General features: G+C 45.5%; 1 protein-coding gene across 3 annotated transcripts in view; it reads right to left on the bottom strand.

Moving 5' to 3' along the window:
• Positions 1–24,935, bottom strand: part of LOC307242698 (zinc finger matrin-type protein 4) — a 95,329-nt gene that overhangs the window by 22,427 nt on the left and 47,967 nt on the right. For all 3 annotated transcript variants that reach the window (XM_080017240.1, XM_080017241.1, XM_080017242.1), the window contains one exon: positions 9,880–10,155. In XM_080017240.1, the coding sequence (XP_079873366.1) occupies positions 9,880–10,155 (276 nt within the window). The remainder of the gene's footprint in view (positions 1–9,879; positions 10,156–24,935) is intronic.

Genomic DNA, 24,935 nt, shown 5'->3' with positions numbered 1-24,935 from the left:
ACTTCACAGACCTATATTCATTTCTTGCGCTTTTGAGTCAATAACAAATTGAGTAAAAACAAATTGTCCATCATTGTTCGTTTAGGTACACAGTATGTCTGACTACAATCTACTATAGTGTCCATGAAATCTTTAAGTCTATTTGAAAGACATTTTGATAAAATCTTGAAGTTAGCCCATAACAATGAGACAAGCCTCCAGTTCTTCAGCATGCCAAGGCCTCCCTTTTTTAGGCACCAGTGACAGCACTGCCCTTGTGCAGCTTACTGGCAGAGTTCCAGGGTTCAAGCAGTCTTTGAAAACTTCATATACTGTAAATCAATACCCAAAATTGCCCAGAAGTGTTTGTAAAACTCAGAGGGAAGTGCATTGATTCCAGGGGACCGGCCACCGGTCAGCTGCTGGACTGCAGCAGACATGTCATGGAAGGAGATGTAGCGTCCAGGGAAGCTGTTTGCACTTCAACCAGTTTAGGGAGTCCTTCCAGTATCTCAACACACGAGGTGCCACTGTCCAAATTTCCCACCACATGGTCAGATTTCCGAAGTCTTTCTTTTTCAACCTCCATTCCTACTAGAAACCAGAAAAGTCCTGACAGAAACCTTTATCCTGAATGAGTCTGGCATTTAAATGTGGATAAGGACTGCGTGGTGGATGTACGGTTAGGGAGATATCAGCAGTCACTAAGTGGTAATCTGAATAAGCCACAGGGGGGGTTTTCTAAGTCGATTAGAGTAGTTGTTATTCACGTAAATCTTGTCCAGTCTTGTTGCACTTATGGTGCCCTATGTAACCTTTACCCATGTATATTGTTTAACTGTTGGATTTAATTTCCTCTGTGTATTTGTCAGATCTTTCTCACTTCTAATTTTGAACTGTTGCCTGTATTATTTGGACCCTCCCCTGCTCTACTTCAGATCATGTAGATGCAGAGAACGGAACAGCCACACCACGACTTGGACAGATTGGTGCCATGACTAAGAAAACATTTTCCTCTCTAGTCTTGCCATGAGATCATGCACAGAGCATTCCTCATTTAACCACAACAGCCTTGTTCATTCTTGACCTGTGAGAAATGTTCCCATGGCCGATCTGTTCCACCACAGCCAGGAGAACCTGCTCTACACTGAACTGGGCTTCGCTGGGAACTCTCACTCCATGTCTGATCAATAGAGACCGTGAACCCTCCGCGGGGAGGGATGCCATGTCTCACCAATCGCTAACTCCACACGCTATCCCACAACTTTTAATGAATGAAACTCCTCTTATCTTTTCAAGAAGAAACGGCTGAAAAGAAGAAAAAACAAGAAATGACGATACAAAAGGTCCCAAACCCAATCAACAGCTCACCACGCACACCACATTCACTCAAACACCCGACTCCCGGCATGCAGTGCAGCAGAGAGAGAGAGAGAAAGAGAGAGAGAGAGAGAGAGAGAGAGAGAGAGAGGAGAAAGCTAGACGTAAAATATGTGTCATCGTGTGTGCAGGTAAAGGTCAGCACTATAGACAGAGTATACCCGATAGAACAGCAAGACATTAGGAGAAAGAGAGAGAGAGAGGGGGGATGGAGAGGACGAGAGAGGGGGAAGATGGAGAGGAAGAGAGAGGGAGAGATGGGGGGTGGTGAATGGGGAGAAAGGGAGGGAGAGAGAATGAGAAGGAAGAAGAGAGAGGGCAGGAGAGGGGGAGATGGAGGAAGGGGGAAAGAGAGGGAAAGGAGGAGAAATGATGAGGGAAAGAAAGGTAGAGAGAGGCGGAGGAAGGTGGAAAGAGAGAGGGAGATGGAGATGGAGAGAGAGGAGGAGAGGGGGAAAAGAGGGAGAGAAAAAGAGAGAGAGAAAGAGAGCGAGAGAGAATATATTGGTGTGTAAATAATTCACCTGTGCCTCGTGGGGAACTAATGAGGATGACAGATGAGACATGCCGAGAGGAATCCCAGTTGTCCACACACACAGAGACATACTCACACACACACACACACACACACACACACACACACACACACACACACACACACACACACACACACACACACACACACACACACAAGCGCACACGCCCGCACACACTCACACCTAGAGAAACCCCACATTCTTCAAAAAGAGGATTGAAAAAGGTAAATGGGTTATGTGAAGGAAATAGGAGGACAAAGGACAGAGCAGAGCTACCCACATTCCTCAGCCTCCCTCTCTTGCACCTCCCCCCCCCCCCCCCTCTCTCCCTCTGTCTTTCTCCCTCTCTCTTTCTCCATCCTCCCCCCTCCTCGTCACATTGCACCCAGCACACCTGTGACTTCACACCTGGAGTTGTGAAAGCGGCCGCTGCAGAGAATGTCGCACCGCTGCAGCATTCGGCAGAGACGCTCGTAGGGTTGTCAAAACCCAGATTCATTCATTGATTCATCGATCGATTGATCGGGCAGGTTATCAATTGTTCCAACACCGTGCAAAGCTCCACGAAGGCCACAAGGGGGAAGGAAGTCGTTCGTTTCAGAGGAGAGGGAGGGAGGGAGGGATGCTGGGAGGAGTGAGTGATCTCTGTGAATTCTACAGTAATCATTCATCGAATTGATCCTCCAGGTCGTAAAAAAACCGAGGAAAAGCCTCTTCTGAAGGTAGCTGCTTTTTATTTCATTCTTATTATTCACCCAATTTAAAAGATTGACAAGTGGAGACTGATGTGTGGTGCGGTTTATGAACTGTGTCAAGGTAAAACCAAGTTAATCACCTTCATGTTACCATCAATCAGCACCAACTCACACCGTGCGTCTACATGCACTCAGTACCCCGATTAAGCTCAATATTCGGGTTAAGGTAATGATGCCTTTAAAGTGTTTTTATAGGTTTTGAATAATGTGATTACTGAAAAACCTGAGTGTCCACGGCATGTGGCGTAGTCCGGTTATTGAAAGGAAGTACTTGATCTACCATCCACGAAAAACGTCCGCCTACGATCCTCTCCGACACTTGCTTCAATATGCCCCCATTTTATCCAAATATCTCACTATATTTAGCTCCCTCGTCAAACTCGACATAAAAACGCTCTCACTTTCCCAGCAAAAGTGCGCGTGTTTCCAGAGGGTTACCACGGTGACCGCTGTTCATCTGCCCAAAAAATCCAGTTTAACTCGATGAAGATAAGATCGTGATGACAGTTGCAATATTATTAATATAAAATATATATATAATATCAATTATTAATAATTTTTAAAATATAAGAGTCGGTATAAGAGGTATATAAGAGGTATAAGAGTCGGTATAAGAGTTGGTATAAGCGTCCTTTAAAAATGACGCTTATACCAACATTCACACAGTAGCCAAATCTGTCATGGATTACCTCAACGAGTGTGCAGAGGGAGTGACGACACATAAATCAGTGAAATTATTCCCTAACCAGAAACCCTGGATGAACAAGGAAGTTCGCCTTCTCCTCAAAGCCAGGGACGCAGCCTTCAGGTCGGGAGACCAGGAGGCCCACAGCTCTGCCAGATCCAGTCTGAGGAAAGGAATATCCAGGGCTAAACATAACTACAAGCTAAGGATTGAAGAGCACTTCAACTCCTCCGACCCCCGGCATATGTGGCAAGGCCTACATATACCCACAAACAAATCCCCATGCAACTCTCCCCCACCCTCCTCCACTTCCCTCCCAGACGATCTCAACCACTTCCACGCTCGATTTGATCGGGAAAACAAGGAGGCAGCCTTCAAGACAGCTGTTTCACCAGACGAGGACACACTCCAATTCTCCACCTCAGAGGTCTGCGACATCCTGAGCAGGGTGAATGCCCCGAAAGCTGCTGGCCCTGATGGCGTTCCCGGGCGTGTGCTGCGAGCCTGCGCAGAGCAGTTGGCTGGTGTCTTCACTGACACATTCAACATGTCACTAGCCCAATCAACAGTCCCCCACAGTTTTAAATCTGCCACCATTGTTCCGGTGCCTAAACACTCTACAGCCAAGGAACTGAACGATTTCCGCCCTGTTGCACTGACACCCATCATTGCAAAATGTTTTGAGGTGCTGGTCCTCTCACATCTGAAAGCCTGCCTGCCCCCTTAACTGGACCCGTACCACTTTGCCTACCGACGCAACCGATCAAAAGAGGATGCCATCTCCACAGTGCTCAATCTAGCACTCACCCACCTGGATAGCCCCAAAACATGTTAGAATGCTGTTTATTGACTTTAGTTCCTCCTTCAACACTGTGCTCCCCTCCAAGCTGATCTCCAAGCTCAGCCAGCTTGGCATCAGCAACTCACTCTGCAACTGGATTATGGACTTCCTTACTAACAGACCCCAGGCTGTTATATTGGGGAGTCTCTCCTCCTCCACCATCACCCTGAACACTGGCGTGCCGCAGGGTTGTGTGTTGAGCCCTCTGCTCTACTCTCTCTTTACTCACGACTGCGCCCCTATTTATGGCTCCAATGCCTTAATCGAGTTCGCAGATGACACCACTGTGGTGGGCCTGATCAGAGATGGGGATAAAACAGCATATCTGGATGAGGTTCAACATCTAACTACGTGGTGTAAAAACAATAACCTGGAACTCAACACCAAGAAGACCAAGGAGATCATTGTGGACTTCAGGAGAACCAGGAGCAGGGCACACACCCCCCTCCATATCAGCGGTGGTGAGGTGGAGCGTGTGTCTAGCTTTAAGTTCCTTGGGGTCCACATCACAGAAAATCTCTCTTGGTCCCTCAACTCCTCCAGTCTGGTGAAGAAGGCGCATCAGCGCCTTCACTTCCTACGGAACCTTAAGAAAGCACAGATTTGTCCTAGGATTCTATCGGACTTCTACCGCTGTACCACTGAGAGCATACTTACGAACTGCATCTCTGTCTGGTACGGTAACTGCAACGTTGCCGACCGCAAGGCACTACAAAGAGTAGTGAACTCTGCCCAAAGGACTATTGGCTGTATACTCCCCCCCATCCACAACACATACCATGACCGCTGCTTAAACAAAGCCAAATCCATGGTCAAGGATGACACCCACCCTAACCATGGACTTTTCATCCTTCTCCCATCTGGCAAGCGATACAGGATATTACAATAAAAACAAGCGCCTTCACAATGATAATATTAGTGGAGATATATTTTTTGTACAAATCATTTTTGCCACAAGTTTTTTTGTACAAATCTGTTGCAATTCCAGGCTGTCTATGGTCTTATTTCAGCTTTTTTATGGCCTGATCTCAACCTCCATTAACCTGGAAATCAAAAGAATGAAAAATGAAGGCACAATCACTTTATTAACCTGACCTAGGAGGATGTGAAGGTTGAAGTGGACACTAAGAGGTGACTCAACTGTTTATTTAAATGAGTAAATGAATAAATAATAGGGGTGTCACGATTCTCCAAATCCACGATTCAATTTGACTTTCCATTTTAAGGTCACGATTCGATTCGATTTTCGATTTAAACATGTGTTTGTTTGTTTTTTGTGTTTATTGCATGACTATCAGGTCTTGATTTGTAAAGAAAAACACTTGTTTCTCAATAAGTAGCTCAAAGTCCAGTGACATAAAATCATTATAAATAATATAATTTTTTTGTAGTGGAATAAACATAAACAAAATATTTCATGCAATTTCATAGATAAAAGAAATGCCTGGGAGCCGGATCATCCTGATCACTGAAAAGAGACAAACTTTTTAACACTACGGCAAGTGTCGCTTCTCCCCCACGTCTGTGTCCACTCTGTATGTTCTTCTCTAATCTGACTTTTTTCCTCATTCTATTCATCATATCACAGCATCACGTTCCGTTTAACATTATTATCTTATCTCTGATATCACAATCCAAATCATATACATAAGGTTAACTACTCTAATGGAGCGTGTACCGGTGCACTTTACACAAGCTGCCGGTCTCTGTTCTGCCCTCTCAAGTGGAAAAATCAAGTGGACATATTGTAAAATACATCATATTTTATAGAATCTGAGCACACTTTTATTTAATATTTAATTAAATTAAATTATTAGAATGCACAAGCTGCGAACTCTGGCACCTGCAGCTCGAGCTTCAGTTTGCCCACCGCCCCAAAGCTCCTCTTCAGCGTTACAGAACACAGTTAATTTTCAGATAACATTACATTAGGAGATGAAATTTATTTTGTCCTCCGGGGTCAAGATCCATGTCGGACAATATTACCCACAAAAACACGGGGAGAATCGGGAACCTGCTTGTGATTTCAAAGTTTAGGGGTTGGGGTTGTGGGGTGATGCAGTGTGGTCGGGGTCAGACCGAGCGTTAAGGTGAATCATGGTCATGAAACCATCATGATTGGTTTCCTGAGATGACGGCTTGTGTCGGCGCACCTGGAGAGCACACAGCAACTGTGACTCAGATGTGCGTATGTGTGCATGTTTGTGTGTGTGTGTGTGTGTGTGTGTGTGTGTGTGTGTGTGTGTGTGTGTGTGTGTGTGTGTGTGTGTGTGTGTGTGTGTGTGTGTGTGTGTGTGTGTGTGTGTGCCGCTGCGTAGTGTGCTGCCCACAGTTGATGCGTTCATGTCGTGTTCCCTGAACTGGGACGGCTCTTTGAAATTGAAACAGACCAATATTGGTCTCCACACGGTTCAATATATCATTAGAATAAGAATCCTGGCTTAGCGGCGTGTGCTTGTGTGTGTTTAAGTGTGTGTTTGTGTGTTTGCAGAGCAACCCGGCGTTTGAGAGAGAGGTGGTGAAAGGCAGAAGAGCGAGTGTTGGAGTGTGATAGGATAATAATAAAGTCTGACCGTTCGCCATGGTTACCGAGTCCAAATGAGTAGCGCACACCGTGCAGTCATCTGCTCTTTACTCTGCATTTTTCGACGTATCGATCGACCCTCTTTTGTGTCTGGCTTGACATTTTTGAGCGTGACTCACACTCAACCAACCTTTGGTAGACTGTAGCAAGCCGAGCACAAACACTGAATTTGTCTTCTGGGTAAAATGTGCTTTCATCTAAACATCAAATACTATGGTTTGAATTTCTAAATGATGACTTATGGAAGGAGGCGCTGTGCGATGTTCCCTCTAAGCTGCGTGCATGTAAGTTAATATAACCAAATAACAATTTATTTTGTACTATGTTGTGACGTAACCTAACCATCCAGCTGATTAGTCTATTCAGTGAGTGACAGGTGACCAGCAAAAAAATATGATCAAGTTTGTTTAGTTAGACAGCCAATGAACCTCATTAACAGCGATTTATGTCAACGTGCCGTTGTTTTCGCGACGGTATCCCTTTTCAGTCGAGTAGATGCGCATGTGGATAGAACATAAAAGTAACTTACAGCTATACAATGGCTAAACGTATGGGCACGTGGCACATCCACTCACCAAGCCAAAGCAAAAAATAAATGCAGTTCTCTCAAGAACAGAATGGCTGTCAGAGTATGTCAAACAGATGAACAAGAGGTGAGACTGGGCGTCATCTTTTCCTTTCCCGGTGAGAAAGGACTAACTACTATGCAAAACATGTCGCTAGGCCAAAGTTCCAGGAGACTTTTCAGAGGGGAAAGTGGAGCGACTGGGAGTTGGGTGACCTCAAGTGTCACATTCAGCAAAAAAGAGGCGTGGAATGGGAATTGGTACGTTATCGCAGGAGGGCGCAGAGGATTGAGAGATGCGGAATGAACTGTCACGCAAGAAAATAACTGTGTTCAGCGGTTGAGGCCATTCTTGTAGAGGCCATCATTTAGTTTTAGTCTAACTGTGAACTAGACTTGACCTCCCGATGGTGCCTGGATAATGCTAGGAAAGCGGAATGGAGTTGCAGCTTTATTAAGACGGCAAATACCACATCTAACAGAACAACACTGCGTGGCCCACAGGGAGGACTTGGGCAATGGTGATGCTTAGAAAGAGGTGCTTTTGATGCCAAAGTTGAAACTCTTCTTAGAACCTCTTCTTAGTATATTCCATTTTCTCCCGGTCTTCAGCTCAGAAGGGCAAATTTGAGGAACTAGCAATGAGGCTAATGAGGGTCTCAACAGCTGATGGGGTAAATACCAGTGATATTACTCTGTTTATTTGTCAGCTTTGTGATCACTTGGACACTCGTTTGCCAGAGGATGAATTTAATGAGTGGTCTGCATTTGACACCGAAGCATTGAGTTCTGACATAAATTTTGAATATGAATAAACAGACATTGCTACGGTGGCATGTCTGAGGCCATTCTCTGCTCACAATCTATGGAGGCCATGAACAGATATGGCCCAGATATGATGGCTACGACACTTAGACGTGAGGAGCTGAGGGAGGTCTCATGGTCCGTGGACATTTGTGGTACATTTCAAGCACCAGTGCAGACTGTGAAAGAGGCTTTAGTTTGATGAATCGTATGAACACAATCCAGAAATCGTCTTGAAGTGGCACATTTGGACCAGTTGATGCGAATCAAATGAAGGCCAGAAGCAGATGGGGCCAATGGGGCCATAAACTTGCACAACACGTACAACCACTGGGAACCACTGTTTGAAGATCGATTTCTCTATTCTATTCTACTCAGTTTTCCAGAACAAGACCCCTTACAGTGCAAACCCTAGCAGATGGAAAACTCTATGGTGTTGACCTAGTTCCACATGGATGGACTAGATCCACAATTAAGATTTTTGTTCAGGGTGATTTTACTACCCCTAAACAATTTAGTCATCACACTGTGCAATATGTTGATGTTTTGATCTGAACAAAATCTGATCTCTGAAAGGTGGATGTCTCTCAGATCTTCCTATTGATGTTCTTTTAAGGCAAGACCCCCCCACCCAGAGCGGAGGAGGCCTTTCTTCTAACATCTGCAAGTACTACATAGTATACTGTCATGCAATGGACATAAAATGGACATGCAAAAAACAATATATATATCCTTTTTCATTGTAACTGGCTTAGATATTTGATTTAATTTGATTCTTTGAATAAGCCATGTAACTTGTCATGATCTTAAGGGTTGGACAGGTAGTGCCATGGTGGCCACAGCATGCACGTCAGAGGCAGCTCACAGTGCTCCAAGTAATTCTCAGGGGGTTTGTGTTTCTGCTCAGACAGTTGAACATTTTGAGGGAACATTGGAGATGTGTATACTATATGTGGGTGTAATATCGGTGTCAAGTCATACAAGGCGGAAGAATCAGGTTTTACCTTATACACAGCGATTAATGTGATCAACATGCCAAAACAATCCAATAGGCAACGATACAAAAGGAAAAGATATCTATGAGAAGTGGAAGGCTCAGGACAGCCTACTTATGCGACATGTTATGAGATTGGCCGTTGCAATTCCAATGATGGGAAGAACATTTTATATCAATTTAAAAAAATATTGTTTTAAATTTACAATTTAATATTTGATATTCATATTTGCTCATACTTCAGCGTTTCTGCTGCCTGGTAACGATAGAAATGTCATTTTGGGGTTTATTCGTGATGGTTTACAGACCTGATGCTTTCCAGTCCAACAATGGAAAAAAAGGTTATATATATATATATATATATAACATTTAAAAACATGACAAAATTTACATCATATTGATATCTTATTGAAACAGAGACATTGACATACTAACATTATAAATTGAAATCAATATATTTTACTTTATACATTATTATATTTTGTGCATTATGTGTATTATCATTATTTTGTCCATTAGTGTCATTGCATCACCAAATCCTGTGAAACATCAGTGCAAGTGTAGACTTAAGTCTTATAAATATAGAGAGAGGGTGTTTCTATATTATCTTTTTTTTTCTTGCAAGGAAACACTGAATTAGTTTTTTTTGGTGAAACCACTTTCTTTTTTAAGTATTGGCACTTCAGTGGCACTTCAGTGGCACTTCAGTGGCACCCCCTCCCCCCCACACACACACACTTGCGTGGAGCAGCTGACCTGTGGTCTCGGTGGCATCCAGGCTCCCGGCGAGCTGCTCCACGAGTCGCGCCCGGGCAGCGTTCCTGCGGTGCTTCTTGCCCTCGTAGTGCTGCTGGGCCATCAGGGGGTTGTTGAACCAGGCGCCGCACAGGCAGCAGTACTTCCCTGCCTCCCCTCCTCCCCCCCTGGCTCCGCCGCCACCACCAATCGACCCCGCGGACCAGGGCAGCGCTGGGGCCGGAGGGGGGCACGCAGCGGGGTCCGTCGGCTGCGGGGTGGACGGGGACGAGTCCGCTGAGGAGGAGAGGTGTAGGACAGAAGGAGAGAGGGATTGAAAGATAGAGGAAGGGAGAGGGGGTGGGAGGTAGAATTAGTGGAAATGTGATAAAAACACTAGTGGAAATAACCCACAAACAGCAGTCAATGTTAATGGACTCCATGAGTCTATTTCAAATTACACTCTGAAAATATTATAGTAATACGTAATGTATTCTGTTTCTCTCTCTCTCTCACACACACACACACACACACACACACACACACACACACACACACACACACACACACACACACACACACACACACACACACACACACACACACACACACACACACACACACACACACACACACACACACACTCTTTCAAAGCACCAGGGCTCCAATGTCCCACTGGAAACGGAGGGGGAAGATAGCTCAGAGCCGGATCTATGGAGTGGCGATGAGGGTTGGCAAAAAGGCCAAAGGGACTCCAGAGACCAATTGTAAGATACTAAAACCTTCCTCCGGCCTCACATCTATCTTACTCCTCCATCCTCAGAGGACCATCCCATCCTCCTCACCATCCTCCCATCTGCCCTCACCCTGCCTTTCAACACCTCTTTTACCCCCACCTCTTCTCCCCGCTTTTCTGCTCATTCCCATTCTCACTTTACTCCACTACCCTTCTCTCCACTCTTCTCTCTTCTTCTCCTCCATCCTTCTATCCTCTCCTACCTTCTCCATCATGTTCATTTCCTCCCCTCTTATTTTCTCCTTTCTCCTCCTCTCCGAAGGATTGAGTCCTTCTCCTTTCATCTCCCTCTCCCCTCACCCCCTCTACACTCCACTCCATCCTTCTTTTTACCTCTCCTGTCCTCTCACCTCCTTTCCTCTCCCCCCTTCCCCACTCCTCCATCCTTCTCTATTCTCCTCTCCTCTCATCCCCGCTCCAATATACTCTCCTTTTCTTCCCTCATCTCCTCTCCTCCATTTTCCTCTCCACCCCTTCTTTTCTTTTCTCCTCCCCATTCTATCCTTCTCATTTCCTCATCTCTCCATCTTCCTCAACTCGCCTCCTCTTCTCTTCTACTCTCCTCCCCTCCCCTCTCCTGTCATACTCTCCTCACTTTCTTCCTCTTTTCTACTTGGTTTCTCCTTTTCTTTCCCTTCCTCTCATCTCTGGTTTGATCTATTCTTCTCACCTCCTCCACCCTTTTCTTTCCTCTCACCCCCCCACCCCCAGTGTGAATGCATGAAAAAATAAAAAATAAATAAGTGTCAGATTTACTGGTGACCTGTTCCCCGTGGCACAGCACTGGTTACTATGACAATCACCCATTAATAGCCCACGGGTGATGACATGACGATGGGGTGGGGCTGCAGGTCACTAGCTGAGCAGTCTGCATCTTTGCATGTGTGTGTGCAGGTGTGTGTGTGTGTGTGTGTGAGCAGGCATTTATGTTTGGCTTGAGCCCACTCAAGACTGTGATAGGGCATGAAGGTGTATGTGTGTGTGTGTGTGTGTGTATGTGTATGTGCTTTGTTTGAGCATGAGCATGCAGATAAATGGACTTCCAGAATAGATGGTCTTTCTTTAAAGGGTACAAGTGTGTGTACACTGAGACGCTGTCTTTGCTCAGATTGTATTTATTTAGGTGTTAGATTCCATGGCCAAACCATGTGAGAGGAGCGTTTCATGCCAGATGGCATCGTCCAAATGCGCCGATCTGCCACGTGAAAGGTGTCGTCGTCTCTGGAATTCAACCAGAATGATGATGACGACTACGCACGCATAAGGGCTGCACGCTGCAAAAAATGAGTAATTTGGATGAATATTGAGAAATTGCTTGGATTGGTAACTCCAATAGCTTTCTCAAGTTAAAAGGACATCTCACTTTCAAGTTGAATAAAAGTAGAAAGTATAGATATATATTTAGCATAAGAATGTATTACAAATTTAAGCCATCCTTCTCAAGTTGATCCAATGATTCATTATTTTGAGTACACCTCATTCTTAGACAGTTAAAGTGGAAATATGTAAGAATTTCTAAAAAATCCCATATTTAATAACTTATTTAAGTGGCATTTTATAAGAAACAGCCATTCGAGGTGGAGGGGAGCATGCTGTGATCTCGTGAGAAGACGGAAGCGGAAGTGAGTAGTGAGTGGAGACCCAACATGGCGGCACCCTGCTACACTAACTAACGCACCGGTGGCTCCACCTCAGACAAAATAACAAAGCGAATTGCAAATAATATTTATATATATATATAAAAAAGGGAACACCGCGCAAAACCAAAGTGGAGAACCTTGAGGATTATATCGATTTTTTTTATAAACGCGTACGTGGTGGAAGGCAACCAGGACCGCAATAATCCCACAAAAGGAAGAAGACCGACTCAGCAACGGACACAGACGATCTCATACCGGGCGCCATAGAGGTTAGTGTCTTGGATGAGATTAACAAGAAGCTGGACATGCTTGGTCCACTTCTCCGAGACATTACCGAGATCAAAGCCAGTCTTGATTTCCTGCACCGCACGGTCGGCGAGATGCAAAAAGACAACGCGGATCTAAAAACCTCTGCGAAGCGTCTCACAGCGGAGATGGAAGTTGTAAAAAAAGAAAAGAAAATAATGAAAGAGACTGGATATTCAATCCAGAAGTATGCGGGACAACCTCATATTTTCTGGGATCCCAGAGAACAACACCGAGTCCCCAGAAAATATGGTGAAAGACTTTCTCCATCATTGCTTAGTTTGTACATTTCAAGCACAAAGAGTTGGTTAAAAGCAAAGGACTGGAGCTGAAATGAACAGCGCTGGGCATAAACGATCAATTCCCCCGGGAGATCAACGACCGACAGAAAGTGCTGTATCCTGTCCTGAAGGAGAACCCGCAGAAGGGTAAACGCATATAGATGGTTGTTGACAAATTAAATATAGACGGAAAAGGCATGCTATCTATGTCAGGATTTAAAATATCGCTCACTCTCATCTCACCTTCCTAATTCCCCCTCCCTACTTCTCTCATCATCTCACCTCCCTAATCCCGCTCTCCTTACTTCTCCTATCACTCTCACTCTATCATGTCTCTCACTTTATGTATGTCTAATGTCTCCTTTATCTTTGTCTACTTGTCATTTGTTTGCGTAGTTATGTATCTATCTATGTACCTACAAACTTTCTACAATACTATGGCAGTGAAAAGGAATATAAAGGAGGAAACCCCAGACTTATCTATGGGAAAGCATGGGAACGGTAGTAAAGCTATTGCCTTGGATGCACTGTGCCATCGCCCCCTAACTAGCTTCAATGACACCCATTAAGTTTGTTAGTTGGAATGTGAGAGGCTTGGGCTCACCTGCTAAACTTTTCAAAATCCTAACTCACCTCACCAAGATGAACCCCAGCTTCTGTCTACTGCAAGAAACCCACCTCACTGCATCTGAGCACCTCAAACTCAAAGCTAAATGGGTTAATCAGATGTTTTCCGCATCATACAACTCAAAAAAAAGAGGTGTATCTATACTGATCAATAAGAGTATCCCATATCAAAATAAAATTTAGCTTTGCAATTTAGAACTCTGAATCAATTATCATACTGGCAGGAGACTTCAACACAGTACTGGATCCAAATTTAGACCGTTCTCAAGCCAGAAATATTCCCAAATCCTGGCGTTCGTCGGACACTATAAAACAATATATGAGTGATATTGCTCTTGGGGATTGTTGGCGATCAAATAACCCACATTCTAGAGAATACACATATTATTCACCACCCCACCAAAGTTTCTCTAGAATTGACCTTTTCTTGACAAGTAACTGCGGACTGTCCAAAATCAATAATCCAGAAATCCACCCTATTGTAATTTCCGATCACGGGCCGATTAGTTTCAACCTGATAAATGAAACAAACAGGAACCCTCCCGGCAGGTGGTGGTTTAACACCTCACTTTTGACAGATAAAGAACCATTTCCCAACCATTTAACCATTTCTTTTCATGAGAATGGAGTTCCTTCATTGAACTGAATGACTCCCCAGAAATATCACCATGCTTACTTTGGGAAACAGCTAAGGCAGTTCTAAGAGGTGGTATTATTTCATTCTCCACTCACAAGAAAAAGAAAGGACAAGAATGCCAAAAATAAACTCGAACAGCGACTAAAGGAGTTGCACTCCCAACAAGCCCACTCACCTTCTGAGCAAATCCGAAATGAAATCAGGACAATTACATCTCAACTTGAAACTATCATCCATCAAAAGACACTATTCCTTATGCAACGAACACATGAATACAATGAATACAATGACAAATCAGGTACATTTCTCAAAGATTCACAGGGTAGAATAACATTAGAATAACACATAACACACCTTACTCAAGACATCAATAACATATTTAGAGACTTTTATAATAACCTATATCACTCGGATAATGAATCGAATATATCAAACATTCACTCATTCCTCGATGATATTGACCTTCCTCAACTTTCCACGGAGCAGGCAACCACCTTAGATCAACCACTTACTCTTGAAGAACTCAGGAAAGCGCTCTTCTCTATGCCCAACAATAAATCACCTGGATCAGATAGCTACCCAGTGGAATTTTATAAACACTTCTGGCCACTTATCTCCCCATTATTCATCACAATGGTTACAGAGGTCAAGTCAACCTCCACTATGCCTCCGCACTTGAATACTGCTCTCATTTCGGTTTCGCTCAAACCCAAAAAGGACCCAACCCTCACCTCCAGTTACAGACCCATAAGCCTTGTTAATTGCGACCATAAGATTATAAGTAAAACACTAACCAACAGAATTGAAAAAGTAATTCCATTTATAATTAACACAGATCAAACAGGCTTTGACAAAGGCAGACACTCATCCAGCAATATGCGTAGTTTATTCAGTCTGATGAGCATATCTAAAAGGAACAACTTTAATAATATTATTGCCTCTTTGGATGCCGAAAAAGCATTTGATAGAGTTAATTGGACATATCTCTTTTCAATCATCAACAAATTTGGCTTTGGAGAGTCCCTCGTTCAATGGATCAGAATCCTCTACAACTCTCCATCTGCTTCTGTCATCACCAATGGTTACACTTCAGAGCGTTTCACTCTACAACGCGGCACAAGACAAGGATGTCCGCTCTCCCCTTTACTATTCGCCATCTTTATTGAACCCCTCGTGGCGGCTCTCCGTCAAAACAGAAATATTGTAGGCGTACAAACAGGAAACTCTGTTCACATAATCAGTTTGTATGCATACAATATCCTGTTGTACATACGGAACCCAATATCATCCCTACTGGAGGTGTTCAATCTTATATCTAAATTCTCAGCTATCTCAGACTATTTAATAAATTGGACTAAAACCACAGTCTTACCACTCATTGGGGTGGACTGTAATGCTGCAACCCAGAAACTTAACCATGAAACTTAACCATGACAATGGGCTATATTAGATACCTTGGCTTGATATCTACCCCAATCTATTAGATTTGTTTACCCTTAACTTCACTCCATTGCTCAAATCCATTGAAGAAGACCTAATTCGAAGGAAACACCTACCCATCTCACTAATTGGTAGGATAGCAGCAGTGAAAATGAATATACTTCCAAAAATAAACTATATATTTTCAATGACCCCAGTGCAACCAACCAACCAATCATTGGTTTAATAATCTCGACTCAATAGTCAACAAAATTGTATTGAAAATACAAGAAACTGAGAATTAAACTAGCAACACTACAGAACAACAAAGACTGTGGAGGCATAGCAGCCCCAAACTTTAGATACTACTATCTAGCAAACCATCATCAATTTATAATTAAATGGTTACAACCAGAGCAACAATTGGCCAATGGATGCGAGACATTGAACAATGTGAATGTCAGGAGTAATCATTATCCGATCTCCCATTCCTTACTGAATCTATAAGGAAACATACTTGCTTTAAAAACCCATTTATTGCAACAACTCTGTCAGCCTGGTGGAAATTTCTCAAACTCAGTGGTCACACTCTATCTCCAAACAAATTCACGCCAATCTGCCACAACCCAGATTTCTTGGTTAAAAACAAACCTATAATCTTTAGGTCTTGGAAAAGACAAGGAATTACTCATCTGGAACACATTTTTGAAAACAATTCGCTTATATCCTTCCCAACCTTAACCCAAAGGTATAATATTGGTGGCCACGGCTTCCTTCAATTCCTTCAATTACAGCAGTCTCTTAAAAGTTCAAATCAAATTGACGAACAATATCCTACAACCATCTGAAATGATTGAACATCTCACTCATATCGGTCACTTAAAAAATCCCTTCTCCAGAATATACAAACTTTTATTAAAAACAGACGACACCTTATCTCTATCTACAATGATATGGAAAAGAGAGAGAACCTTGCTGTTCTCACCGATATCAACCTTTGGAAGCTTATTTGCGACAACACCTTTTCTATGACCTGCAACTCCAAAATACAACTCATCCAATGTAAGATTTTGCACAGAGCCCATATCACGGAACACAAAATGTTCAAAATGGGTTTTGTGGATGAAGACATTTGCTCCCACTGTTCCCTTGATACCAGAGATGGCTTATTTCATGCCTTCTGGCTCCTTTCCTAGCATTCTGGACCAACATCACCAAGAAGCTTATCAACCCTTCTGTGTCGCAGCCTTCCATTCTCCCCGTCTATATGTCTTCTCGGTGACCTTTCCTCAGTCAACCCACCACTGAAACACTACCAACCCATTTTGATCGCCTTAACAATGGCCAAATATCCCAAAACAATGTTGATTCATTTAGTGAATGGGCTACTTTTATCACTGACATAACTCCATCATTTAATACTTGAGTCTTCCGAAGTCGGTGCAATGTCGTTGTGCTTTGGGGCATGTGGGGGTCCTCCTGGTCTGCCGGGGCTCCGCAGTTGGGTGGATGCCTGGGCGGCTCTGGGGACATCCGTGGTGTGTAGGCCAGTGTTCTTGGGGGATCCTGGGGCCCCACGGGGGAGCTGGGTGGTGGTGCCCGCTCCTTTACCTGAGTTGAGCTGACGTGCTCCCGGGGAGTACCTGCAGCTGGAGTCCGTGTGTAGGTTCCAGGCGTGGTTGTGGGTTCTGGGCTAGGGTTGGGGGCGGGGGGTGTGGGTCGCTGGTTCGGACCTCGGGCCCCATGGTTGGGGAGCCGCTGGGGTCGCCCGCCCTGTGGGCGGGGTGGCTGGGCCTGTGTGCCCTTCTGTGTCCCATGGGGGGTGTGGCCCGTCGTGCCATGGCTAGTTAGGTGTTCCGTCTGGTCCTGTTAACCTGAGTCCTGAACCTGGCTGGCTGTGCTGGACGCGGGGCTCACCATGTGGCCTCCTTCGTGGGGTGCGGTCTCCTGTCATCACACGGGGCTGCCAAGGTAATTGCCTTCTGCGCTCGTCGCTGGGGGGTCAAGCTGTGGTTGGTGGTGCCGCCTGCCGCCCTCTGTTCTGTAGTCCGCATGTTCTGCGGCTGGGGGCTGACAGGGGCCTGATGGGGGCGCGGAGCTGCCCATCATGGCGGAGGGGCATGGCGGACACTCTGCGCCCTTGGTTGATCGCTGGAGGTTGGCTGCCACCAGGTACAGGAGGTGGGCGCACTGGGGCACGGTTAGATTGGGGGAGGGGGGTCTGCATGGTTGCTCCCCGGCCTGCTGCGCCCCTGGATCGATGCGGTCGCGACTCGCTTGGGGGATAGGCGAAGGGCTTGCAGGATAGGCGGGGTGCAGGCTATGTGGGTGGGGATGCAACAGGCAGCTGCCATTTTGCCTGTCACGCTTCTGCCCAAGCGTGCTTCTCGTCCATCCCAAAATTTTATTCCCACTCACATTAGCTTAGAACACATACACTCGACACCAATCCTACTCCGAACAACACTCCATCGGACCAGGGTCTGCGGGACAGGAGGGGTGCGAGTGATTCGGGTTCGACTTGCCTGAAGGACTCGCACCCCCAACTCTGCAATTTAACTGCAATTACCAACAGCACACATTGAGCATCGGGTGCTGGGGGTGGCAGAGGAACTGTATACCTGCGGCCTGCCGGCATCGCCGTGGGGGGGGTGGCGAACATCAAGATGCCCCACGCTGGGCACACGCTGCTACTAGATGGGCACTCACGCCGGGCGGGGCGTCTGATCGGCTGCGGTGGGGCGGGCCCTGTCGGTCCCTGTGGGGCCGTGATCCTGGCCCGCGGTCCGTGCCTTGTGCCCATGGCCCGGGGTCTGTGCCGGCGGCTGCGTCTTGTGCCTGCACCCGGGGGTTGGTTGTATGTGTGCGCCCCTGGTGTGCGGGGTCTCCTCGTGCTCCCTGGGACTGGGTCATGCTCCTCGGGGCTAGGCGTGGGGGTTGCTCCACGGCCCTCTGGCTTCCCAGGGGGCCCGGGGGTCTTCTGTGGCCGCAGGGCAGGGTACCTGGGGATTTCCTGTGGAGTTCGGGGGGCTTCGGGGTCCCTTCCGCTGCTTGGAGGCGCTGCGACATAATACCGGCCTTCTACACCAGTACCTATGGGGATAAGTCATGTACACTCACTGGTGGACATCTTACACACACACACACACACACACACACACACACACACACACACACACACACACACACACACACACACACAACACACACGCACGCACGCACACACGCACGTACGCACGTACGCACACACGCACACACACACACACACACACACACACACACACACACACACACACACACACACACACACACACACACACACACACACACAACCACCCCTTCTTTGAGTGCACCCCAGCACCCTCCTGGTTGCATTCCTCTCGTTTCCTCCCTCATTTACTGCCATAATTATGACAGGAAGAGGCCACGTGACCAGTTGTAGTTCCTGGACCTCACTGTTTTTCAATACATGTTGTCATCCAATGTTCATGTTTTTGTGTAAATGTTGTTTGTTTCTATGTTTATTTGTCTCACCTGTGGTGATTCTCCCCCTCTTGGAGTAGTGATCAGTTGTTTATAGAGCCAAACATGATAAATAGTTCTCCAAAGAGAGGGGCTGGTGGTGGTTCTGTATAACCAAAAACTGTGCTCTTGTCATTCTACAGGTCATCCACAGGACAGAGTTATTGCAGCAGTTCTTGATGATTTAAGAATTAATAAAGAGTTGCATTGGAGGTTGAGAACTTGAACTCCACTTGCAGACTAACTCTGTCCTGAATGCAATGGCATACAAATACTCTGTGTTGTATGCCGAGCATGCTGACAGCACAGGTTAAAAAAAATTGAAAAAAAAAGAAACAGCCATTCGATGTATTGTAGTTATGTACAGTATGTGCTCCGCTGTTTCCATTGTTGGTAGCAGAGTCCACCATGCCTTTCCCAGCAAGAATGCAGAAATCAGGCACGTGCAAGAAGTGAAAGGCAGCCACCATTAATTTAATAAAGCATTGTAGCTTGTTGTGGTCAGTAAACTGTCGATGTGGATGAACATTCACAAATAAAGAAGGGCATCCTCAGATAGAAAAATATCCCAACCACCTCAAACAGCCAAGAAAAGAAAATCAGCCTATCAGAAACTTACTAGAAAATAAAGTGACCCATCTTATTTTTTATTTTATTGGAGTATAGACACCTCTTGACCTCAGGAAAGCTCTGAGGGCAGTCCACCGCAGCCACAGAAGACCCCGCAACCCACAGAGAAGCCGGGAGCCCGCGGAGCAACACCCACGCATGACCGAGATGCACAAACCGGACCCAGAGATAACGAAGTGACCCTGCACCAATGAAGCGCATAAGACGCACCCGCAAGCACAGACAGACCGCCCGTCCTGCAGGCAACCCAGTATGGCCCTCATGCCCACCAACGCCCTGCGCAAAGGTGAGGCCACCATACCGCAACTGGCGAGGTGGACCACGACGCCGAGTGCGCAAATCCCAGGGCACCCCAGCATCAACCCCCCTCAGGCGAACAGAGCACCACCACCACCCACAGACAGCCAGATATGCGGCCCCTCCACCACCGCTGCCTCCGGCACCGCAACCCATACCCACGATGCCGAGCAGCCCCGCTGTGTTGCAGCAGGCCAGAAACCCCCTGGCGCCAGAGGCAAGGCACCCGGACCTGAACATAGCCTGCAGGGGGCCCATCTGGTCGCCCCCCGCCCGCACAAACCCCCACACCAATCCCCCAGTGCCACACCACCCCAGAAACACCAGCGCTCAATCTGTGCTGTTTGAGTATGCAGTTAAAATTGCGGGATGTGGGGGTGCGAGTCATCCAAGCATATCAAGGCAAGGTAGGTTTATTTTTTTATGTAAAACAATTAAACAACAAAGCAATTCAATGTGCTTTACATAAAACATCAAAAGCATTAAGACAAAATGCAACAGAAAACACATTACAAAAGGACATAGAATGAATAAAGTTAAAAAATAGAATACATAGAATGCATAAAAAATACAGTGCAATGCAAGAGATGAATGACAGAAAACTTGTTTTACTCTTTGTTCAGAATTATTTCTCCTATTCCCACAATAGTGTTTTACCTTGTCAAGGTGACCCTAGCCCTGCAGGAACAGTCTGGAGATCTTTTCTTTGTTTACAATTATTTCACATATTCCCAGAATTGCCTTTTACCTTGTCAACGCAATATCCTAGCCTAGGCAAACAGATAAGTCTTCAGCCTTGATTAAAAAGAGGTGAAAGCAGCAGATGCAGCAGATCTGCAGTTTTATGTGGTGCATAAAAACTAAACGCTGCTTCTTCATGTTTCGTTTTGACTCTGGGGACAGAAAGCAGACCTGTCCCAGACGACCTGAGAGGTCTGGATGGTTCATAACGTGGCAGAAGACAAGAAATGCATTTTGGGCCTAAATCATTCCGTGCTTTATTAACCAACAGTAGTATTTTTAAATCAATTCTTTCAACGGACAGGAAGCCAGTGTAAAGATATGAGAACTGCAGTGTTGTGATCCACTTTCTTGGTTTTAGGGAGGACTCTAGCAGCAGCGTTCTGAATCAACTGCAAATGTCTGATTGATCTTTTAGGGAGACCTGTAAAGACACCGTCACAGTAGTCTAGTGTACTAAAGATGAATGCACAGACAAGTTTTTCCAAATTCTGCTGAGAGATAAGTCCTTTAATCCTTGATATGTTCTTAAGGTGACAGTAGGCTGACATTGTTATTGTTTTAAAGTGGCTGTTGAAATTTAGGTCCGAGTCCATGACTACACCAAGATTTCTGGCTTGGTTTGTGCTTTTTTAACATTACCGATTGAAGCTGAGTGTTGACTTTAAGTCGTTCCTCCTTGGCTCCAAAAACAATAACATCAGTTTTGTTTTTGTTTAATTGGAGAAAATTCTGGCACATCCAATTGTTGATTTGTTCAATTCACTCGCTCAGTGATTGTATTGGACCATAGTCCCCTGGTGATATGTTTATGTAAATGTGTGTGTCGTCTGTGTAATTATGGTAACATATTTAGTTTTTTTCCTTAATCTGAGTCATTGGGCGCATGTAGATGTTAAACAGAAGAGGCCCCAGAATGGAGCCTTGTGGAACTCTGCATGTCATGGGGGGGGTAGCTCAGGCGGTAGAGCTGGTGGTCTAGTGATCTAAAGGTTGCTGGTTCGATCCCAGGCTCCTCCTGCTTGCACGCTGTAGTGTCCTTGAGCAAGACACTTAACCCCTAATTGCTCCTTATGGCTGCGTCCGTCGGTGTTTGAACAACTGTAAGTCGCTTTGGATAAAAGCGTCTGCTAAATGACTAAAATGTAAATGTAAATGTAAATTTCTGTCCACTCAGATGTGTAATTACCTATAGACACAAGTAGTCCCTGTCATATAAGTACGATGCAAATAAGTTTTCCAGCCGGTCTAGTGATATGTTATAGTTGACCGTGCCAAATAAAGCACTGAGAGCCAGATCCACGGAGACAGAAATTATGCCACTGTCTGTGTTTAGACGGATGTCATTGAAGACCTTAACAAGAGTAGTCTCAGTGTTGCCATCGGACCATTAAACCTGAATCACTCGCACCCCTCCTGCCCCGCAGACTCTGGTCTGGTGGTGTGTTGTTTGCAGTACGATTTGTGTGGGTGCGTGTGTTCTAAACTAATATGAGTGATATTAGAATTGAAAATTGCAGTTTGGAATAGAATCTGGGACTTGTAGTGTTATCAACCCGGTACAGACAATCTGATGGATTGCAACTTTAATATTAGGAGAACATGTTGTCAAATATCAGTAGGAAAAGGGGGATATTCAATTTAAGTGGGTTTTCTTTTATGTTAACTGGATTCAGAGGAGATTCATTATTGAGAGATCTACATGCATGCTATGCATACCGTGTTAGCAACGTGCAGTCTATGGTACCATAGAAAAAGATTGACAAAAAGTTGATTTCCCAAGTGCCAGTGTCCCTTTAATACCGTGCTCTGAGAATAACAGGCATTTCATCAACAATCAATGATGTGTATAAATACTCCCATGACCAATGATGACTAAGATGACCAGTGCTACATGTATATGACCGTGCAAATGTGTGTGTGTCTGCAGGAGATGTTTTGGGTTTCTGTGTGTGCACATGCAAGGTCGTGCACATCGGCTTGTTTTCACACGCTCTTAAGTGTGTTAAACCACGATGTGTTAGCGCACTGTTCACATATTTACTGTATCTTTGGCTGTCATCTCCGAGCCACTCTCTGCAGCTGCTCGCTCACACACAAACACACACGAACAAACGCACACACACACACACACACACACACACACACACACACACACACACACACACACACACACACACACTCTCCTCTACTGGTTTCAGTCAATATGTTGTCAAGTCACTATGCGATAAAACCTCCTGTGCGCACCGCCTCTTCTGTCATATTTTGACAATTTTCTTTCTCTCTCTCTCCATTCTAAAGCTTGAATATGTTATGCATTATGTTGATGCTCTAAGAACATTTAGAATTGCGACTTCATCATTTTATTACTATTATTATGATCACTTGGGTTTTTTTTTTATCCAGCTCTTTCAATTTTATGGATCTTTTTCTTACTGTGTTTCTACTTGAGCAACAGTTTCCTTCAGGATAAATCAAGTATAAACTTCTCTTATGTCTCCCTCTGTGTTAAACTACACGTGACTGTGCTAAAACCGTGGAGTGCACTTCATGTGTGTGAATTACAATGTGTGTGTGAGTGTGTGTGTGTGTGTGTGTGTGTGTGTGTGTGTGTGTGTTGGAGTGTGTGTGTTGGAGTGTGTGTGTGTGTGCTTGCGTATGTTTCTCAACTTTATTTCTTGCTGTCTAATATACAGAGTGTTGGGCTGTGTGCATGTTTAAAGTGTGTGTGTATTTGTGTGTGCATGTGTGTGTGAGTGTCTGTGGGACCTTGCATGCGCATTTCTTTGTATTCAGGGTGTATTTATTCTCCATGTGTATTCAGTGTGTGTGTGTGTGTGTGTGTGTGTGTGTGTGTGCGTGCGTATGTGCGTATTGAGTCCCTGTGCTGCGGAGTGAAGCTCCTCCGCTCTGACAACTCAATGGAACAGTGTGGGCTGAGACAGGGTGTGTCTTTTCCCCTCTGTCCCTTCTTTTCCCACCCTTTCTTTCCTCCTGACTGTGATTGCTGCACAGTGGAGCGGAAATAAGTGTTTTTCACAGCGTTGGGTGCAGACAGCCTGTTTGCGTGCGAGTGTGCATCTGCGTGCATGTGTGTGTGTTTGTGTATGTGTGAGCCCGAGTGCAAACGGGGTTAGTGTGGCAGTGTGGGGCCTCGGGGTGTGTGATATGTCAGGGAGGTAATCATGCAGGTACACTCCACTCTCCACCTCTCAAGGGCATCTGCATCACACGTGGCCTTTGCTCGCTCGTATGTGCTTGTGTGTGTGTGTGTGTGTGTGTGTGTGTGTGTGTGTGTGTGTGTGTGTGTGTGCGTGTGTGCATGTTTGAGGGTCCTTCCTATACGTGTGTTTATGTTCTCTCAACGCACGTGTGCCGGCAGTTCCACATTCATGCTGCTGCACTCCACCATCTGTCACCTTGCCCAAGTACATACATTCACATGCATGTGTGTGTGTGTGTGTGTGTGTGTGTGTGTGTGTGTGTGAGAGTTTTTCTTTCTGCGTGCGTGTGTGTGGTTGTTGTGGCGAGCGTGCCCTGCGTGCTGGCCTGTCAGCTCGGCTGTGCGTCTTCGGCGGAGAGTAAATCACGAAGGCTCCTTTTTGACTTTAATCTTTCCTGAAACCTCCTTCCTCCTTCCACACAGGTCACCCTCCCTCCTCCGCTCCTCGGTTCTCCTTCCTCCAGGTCCCCCCCTGTCACAAAATCACGGAAACTGCTCGGCAAAAGGCTGTGCAGAAGTGACACTTCTCCAAACTAGGCCAAAGTTTAAGGAAAGTCACTCGGGGGCTTTATTAGAGCGTTGGGTCTGGGCAGCCGCGGCGGTGACGGCGCTTTTCAGAGCGCTGTGAATTCTTGCACCAAATGCGATTTAAATCACATTACGTGGACGTGCTCCTAGAGCTCCAACATGAGTGTGAATAAAAATCAATTTCCCGACGTATACATCCGTTAGTGCTGGTGCTTAGACGGTGCTTGTGGGGACGATTAACGGTCAGTTCCACACCTTTACACGTGTCAGGTTGTTAATTGTCACAGGTTTTATATGAAGTCTGAAATTCAATGACTGATTACTTTTTTTTTTTTTTCAGTTTGTGAGTGACTTAATTGAAATCCAATACAGTTAATGATCCGTCGGTGGGCAAGGGCTGGGTTTCCAGGATGACAGTTTAACCCCCTAA

This window comes from Zeus faber (genome assembly GCF_960531495.2).
Source record: "Zeus faber genome assembly, chromosome: 16".
NCBI lineage: Eukaryota > Metazoa > Chordata > Actinopteri > Zeiformes > Zeidae > Zeus > Zeus faber.
The sequence above is the reverse complement of the archived record's forward strand: the minus strand, read 5'-3'. Positions and strand labels throughout refer to the sequence as shown.